The 6,510-nt window shown below is 43.1% G+C and overlaps 1 protein-coding gene across 1 annotated transcript in view; it reads right to left on the bottom strand.

The window, feature by feature from the left end:
• MAN1A2 (mannosidase, alpha, class 1A, member 2) overlaps nucleotides 1-5,896 on the bottom strand; it is a 208,234-nt gene extending 202,338 nt beyond the window's left edge. The window contains exon 1 of the mRNA XM_006899582.1: nucleotides 4,863-5,896. Coding sequence (XP_006899644.1) covers nucleotides 4,863-5,164 — 302 coding nt within the window. The 5' untranslated portion in view covers nucleotides 5,165-5,896. The remainder of the gene's footprint in view (nucleotides 1-4,862) is intronic.
• Between the last annotated feature and the right edge of the window lie 614 nt (nucleotides 5,897-6,510).

The following is a 6,510-nucleotide window of genomic DNA, read 5'->3' as shown; positions in this document are numbered from 1 at the left end:
TGAGGAGAGACCTTGGAGAAGAACATCATGCTTGGTAGGGTGGAGGGACAGCGCAGGAGGGGAAGGCCCTCTATGAGGTGGATTGATTCAGTGACTGGCGTAATTGGGATGGGAGTGTCGGAGACACTACGACTGGCACAGGACAGAGCAGGGCATAGGGCTATTGTACATAGGGTTGCTATGAATTGCAAGCGACTCGACGGCACATAACAATAACAACTTAAATTTCTGTATTTTACATTAATTTAGGATTAAAAAACTTCATTGCCTTTGAGTCAGAACCAAGTCATAACTAACACTGTGGTGGGTTTTCAGAGGCTACAAATTGCACAGGAGACTGCCCTTCTCACTCCTGCAGAGCAGCTGATGGATTTGCCTTTGGGTTTGAAGGGCAACTCCTTACAAGAGGTCCCTCTTGTTTTCGCTAGAACTTTTCAATTGTTTCTCACAGTTCTGAGAATAAAGACCAAAATATGTAACATGGGCGGCAAATTAGTAACAATCCAGTTAAATAGTGATTCACTGGACTTGCTTATCTGATACCTTAACAGAATAGCATAACACATAGAGCATATCTATCCTTCTAAAAACAGCAGCCAGTCCAGGTAAGTGTACATAAAGAGCATATATATCCTTCTGAAAATAGCAGCCAGTTCAAGGTAAGTATCCTCACTTGAAAAATAGAGATTTGGAATGATATGTCATCTAATTTTGCAACAAAATGAAGAAACCCAGAGCCTTTGATTAAGATTTCCTGTTCAGTGAATTTAAGAAACAAGTTGAAACATTTGTAACAACTTACAGGTAAAATAACAAGAAGAATCTAATCTCCCACCAATTCTCTTCACTCTACCCTACAGTGCTATTCTCTACACTTGTTATTGTTGTATACCTTCAAGTAAGAACCAATACATAGTTTACCCTCCAGAAGGTTTCCAGAAGCAATCACTCAGTCACTATAGAATACACAGGAGGAGACAACATTTTCTCCCACAGGGCAGCTGGTGGATTTGAAGCATGTATGTTTGGATTACCACACAATTCCTTATCCTCACAACTTTCTACATTAGCTAGCAATACTTAATTATTACTCAGCATGATGTCAAGCATTACTTTAACCTTACAGTTCTCACAAATGCTGCTTTTGCCAATTTTGTCCCACATCTCAAGTTTTCTTGTAATGTACTCATTTTAAATTTGTGAGCCACCCCTTTCTCAGTGAAGCATTCCCTAATTTGAAATGCTCCCTCCCCAGATAAGCAAAGGGCTAGATTCACCCCATTCTGTGCTTTGACAATTTTGGTTACAATTTAATAATATTTATCACATGTCGTTTGTTAGTTTATCACCACTCAAAAATAAAATTATTTCATATCTATCATTTTCACCTAGATGAGAAATTTCATAGACAAGGCCTGACACACATGCAAAACACAGGGCAAGCAACAAAAATGTGGCTGGGAAAATCTTTTATATAGTAAAAATTTTTATGTACTTTCAAATACGTATGCTTTTTAAAACCAAAGTAGATTAAATTATCCTATTTAAAATTATAATTACTGATGATAATACTAACAGCAAACATTGCAGCACATCTATGAAATGCATATTTTCTCTCCACTGCAACCAGAATAATTAAAAAATTATATTTTTAGGCACAAAGTTTGAAAATGTGCACAAGATCACACATCTCTTCTATGACAAAATAAGGTATGAATTCAGGAAGTCTAACTTTACAGCTTAAGCACATAACCTATACTAAATTAACTCAATAATAAAGTTAATTCTCAAGCATCTGGTAAGTACTATGAAATCAAAGAACATAATCACCATGAATTATTCTCCATTACTTATCAGTAAAAATAGGTCTGTCATGCAGAGAGTGAAAACAAGTTTCTTTTAGGAGGCTAGGATTTTGAAGCCATGTCTCACATACTTTGGGCACATGGCCAGGAGGGACCAGTCCATGGAGAAGGGTATCATGCTCGGAAGGGTGGAAGGATAGCGCAGGAGAGGAAGACCCCAGATGAGATGGACTGATACAGTAACTAGGGCAATGGGGGTAGGTATGTTGGAGTCAGTAAGACTGGCTCAGGACTGGGTAGGCTTCAGAACTATTGTATATCGCATTGCTGGAGTCAAAGACGATTCAATGGCACATAACAACAATATGAGTAAAAAGGAAATCTTTCATCCCTTCAACCTGCACATTTTCCCACAGAAAATAATTTAAACTGTCAATCTGTATTTTCCAAATTAAGAAAGATGGCTATTTCCCTGGTCCACATTCAACCTGGGTATGATCTTGGTACCAGTTATGTCTGTATAAATACTTTCTGAATTTTTTTAATGTTGCTGTTGTTATCATGTGCCCTCAAGTCCACTATGACTCATAGTGGCCCTATGAACAACAGATCTGACCCTTGCTTTAACCTGCCCCTTCTCACCTTCATTACCCACTATTACAGTCACTGTGTCAATAGCATCTTCCTCTCCTCTGACTCTCTACTTTTCCCAGCATGATGTCTTTTTCCAAAGATTAGCCCCTCCTGACAACACATTAATAAGTTATGATTTTTAATAACTTTATGTTTATCTAAGAATTTGTTTACATAATGTTTATAAATAATTTTATGTTTTGTTTCAACATATCTGATCTCTAACTTAAAATGTACTTAATTCCTAAAGATAGAATTCTTGTCACGAAGATGTTTTGAGATATGGTATTCAATACCAACATACTACAGTTGTAAAAATGCACTGATAAAATCACAAATACAGAAATCCCTATCTAAACATTTTTTTTAATGCTTGCATTCCAGACATTCAAATAAGATTCTCAAATATTTCACTTCATATTAAAATTTTTACTTCTTACTATCCAAAACTCAAGGCGGTTCTAGTGACCTAGTGGCAAGAAGCTGCGCTGCAATCCAGAAGCATGTAGTTCGAATCCCACCAGCTGCTCCGCGGGAGGATGGGCAACCTTCTCCCGTGATTAACTGCCTCTAAAACCCGACAGAGGGTCAGCTATGGGTCAGTTCTGACTCGACAGTATACAATAACATCCAAAAACTCAACACTTGGCTCACTCATAATCCCTAACTTACAGAATTCATTATACAATCACTCACTTTCCAAATTGAGGAATCCAAAAGTTTTAGAAAGCAAGACTGAACCCATGGAAGCGATATAGTGTAAGAATTCTTACTTGAGCAGTGAATAAAAGATGAATAGTGTGCACAGTCATGTGACTAAAATGCACATACTTATATTTCCATTAAAATTTTATACTTTAATTGGAAATTATTCTACGTAAATGTTCAACTAGAATATATGGGGTTTTTTTTTACTTTTCAGATTATACTAAAAACAAAAAGGAAATGTTTTTGTATACAATGATAGTTGAATTATGTTGATGCATGGCTGCTGTCAACTCTGAAGCCAGTCTTAATATATTTTTCAAATATTTATCAAGCTTATATAAATACCACAGAAAGCAAGGTTTTAAAGAAAACCATTCCTTTCAGAGTTCATTTTCAGCATCGTATTTCACAGATCTGTTTTTTCTCTAAGTCACAAAAAGACAAAGGACAAAAACAAATGCAAAGCATATGGAAGTTGGAAACAATGGCAAAAATTCTAAATTCACTTAGTTACAGAAGAAAAGCATGAAACAATTTTTGATGTAATTATTATTACACAAGGTTCAGCCAAAAGTCAAAGACTCATCAAACAAGTAGAGAATAACTAGTTTTTAATAAAGAGAAACTAGCTCTCATTACAGTAAAGCATTTACCCAGGTACTTAAGTCTAATATTTGAACATAAGCTTTTTCAAAAAATTAAGAATTCAGAATCAACTAGTATAATAAGGTAATTCACATGGGCCTATTTTTAAATGCCTAATAACTCTTTCTTATAATTAAAAAAAAAATAGAGCTAGTGTGAGTTAAAAACAGAATTCAGGTATAATTTTTTTGCCTCTGCATAGTCAAGAACTATTGCAAGAAATAAATAAAATAGAAGATTTAGTAAGTTTAAAAGTAAAAAAGAAGAAATATATTAGGTTGTGGAAAAGTCAACTACATTCCTAAAGTCTTCCTTTGAGTTAAAATGTACACATGATTAAAAGAATTTTAACTAGAGCTCCCATCTTACCTTGAGTCTATAGTCTCCTAAGGGGCTCTTTAGATTTGGAGATCTGAAATAATGTGACCTCAACTGGTAATAGCTACTTTGGGGGGTGGGGGTGGTTATCAGAGCAAAACTGTAAATTAACAACAAAAACTAGAACCAACCTGTCCAGAAGACTCACAACAGGATATGGCTCAGGAGTCAACAGTAGCTTGAAATTAACTAGATTCCATGTAGAGAACCAACACAACCCCCTAAAATAAGTATTTTCACAAGTCAAGAAGTGACAAGTCAACAATCTTCCTAAAAAGCTGGGATTCACTACTAACTTGAACTAGGCGCCAGAGACAATCTTGGAACAGAACATAGCCCATGGGAGCAGTCAAGACTTCATGTGCAATTAAAAGTAACACCACATTCTGGAAAAAAATACAGGCACAGCATATGCCACTATTTCTTTGGGTGAATTCTCGCACCTCTATTGTCAATTGTACACATCTGACACCCCTTCTGTGGGCATTACCGTTTTATTACAATATAAAAAGGAGGAGCTGAACTTTTATTAGAGGAGCAGCGTGGTTTTCTTTCATTCTCAAACTGTGCCAAAATAATCACACCACTTAGCAGTCGGGGAGAATAACTCAGGGGAAAGATGAGAGAAGTCGATGCAACCGCCCCTTGTCCTCCCAAATGTTAATAATTCCGGAATTTGAGAAGCCTACCAACCTGTGTCTATGCTCATCAGGACCGTGGATCAGGAAGGCTCCAGGGTTCTTAGCTCCTTTACCGGCCTCTACATGAGGAATTAACACATCTTCCAGACCCAGATCAAAGCGTTTGTGTTTGGAAGAATCTGGAAGGAAGAAGAATGCCCCAAAACACAGGGTGATGAAGGCACTAAGAATGAGGAGGAGGATAAACTTCTCCGAGAGTCTCAAGGTAGCCCTGTGGTGGGGGAAGGAGGGGGGCCCCAGGTTCAAGGGCGGGATCCTCCGTCCAGACAGGGGCAGCAGGGCTGGGGTGGTCATCGTTGACTCTCTTGGACAGAAGCCTTTATAAAGTTCTCATCTTATATCAAACGTATGATACATCGAATACCGCCTTCACAATGTTGGCCTCCCCCAAAAATGGGGAAACTCAGTCTTTCTCCTCTTAAGAGAACTGTTGTGCTTTTCTAAAAGGACTCTTCTTTCCAACGCCCGTCCAATTACATTGGTAAACTTGGGTGACCCCGAGACGATCACCCGTGCACGTCCGGTGAGATTTGGCTGGCCATCTGGCTCTCAGTGCCTCTCCCGGCTAGCACAAGTCTCCTCTTCATTCCCAGGGGCAGACCAGACAAGCAGCACTGCAGAAGAGATGCAAGGTGGGTTCGTCCATTCCTGCTCCCCAATGAGATGCTCCAACTGGGTCTCCCGCCCCCAAACAAGGAGGTCTTACGTGATCCCGGAGTTGCCGATGATTCACCCCAACCTCCCCTGGCGCTTTTATTGCAGAATTTCCCCAACCTTGGGGCAAGAAAAAAAAAGCAGGATCGCCCGCACACTCGGCGAATACGAAGAAAGGTCTGCCACCTCGCCGGGAAGCCGAAGCCAGGGCGCGGAATGGAAGCGCAGGAAGGAGGGCTTCCCGGACGCCGCCACCTCCCAGCGCGGCCCCGCAGCCACCGGGCGGGGGCGGGGGGGCGCGGATGCCGCCCCCTCGACGGCGAGCGCGAAGGACAATTAGGTCCAAAATACCTGCGCCCTCCGAGCCGCCGCTGTTGCTAGCGCCGGGGTCTGTCACGGAGCGGAACTTCCTCCTCCGCCAGTGAGGAGCCGGCGCACGGGGGGAGGGGAGGAGCGGCGGCCCCCGCCCGACTCCTCCTCCCGGCGGCCGCCAGCGAAGTTAACCCCGGCACCGGCTCCCCGCGCCAGGCCGCCGCTGCCCCCGCCGCGCCCGGTCACGGTGACCAGGCTCCCGCCGCTGTACGGCGGGGAAAGCTAGCCAAGCCGCGGCCCCTCAGCCCGAGAGCCTTGGGGAGCGCCGGCTCATTGCTCGCTCAACGCCAGGGGAAACGGCGGCCCTGGGAGCGCGGGAGCGGCCGCGCCTCGGGCCAGCCGAGATCAGCTCCGTCTCTTTCCCCCGCCGCTGACGCCGCCCAGTGGGGGCCTCCTTCTCGCCACCTCCGGGCGCTCGCAGCTTCTGGCTCTGGCGGCTGCGGGAGAGGCAGCGCGTCCACGCGGGGCCCGACTGCGGCCTGGGCCTCGTCCTCTGCCTTCCTAGGCCGAGGGAGCGCAGAGCAGCGGTGGGGCCCACACCCGTTGGGCGCACGCCTGAGAGAGACCGGGAGTTGAGGGGTGGTGGTGGGGCGCGGGCCGGCCCGCGAGCCCTT

The sequence above is a fragment of the Elephantulus edwardii genome, unplaced genomic scaffold (genome assembly GCF_000299155.1).
Source record: "Elephantulus edwardii isolate Elephantulus edwardi_28Jun2011 unplaced genomic scaffold, EleEdw1.0 scaffold00262, whole genome shotgun sequence".
Lineage (NCBI taxonomy): Eukaryota > Metazoa > Chordata > Mammalia > Macroscelidea > Macroscelididae > Elephantulus > Elephantulus edwardii.
Note: the sequence above shows the minus strand (reverse complement) of the source record. Positions and strands in the feature narration are given on the sequence as shown.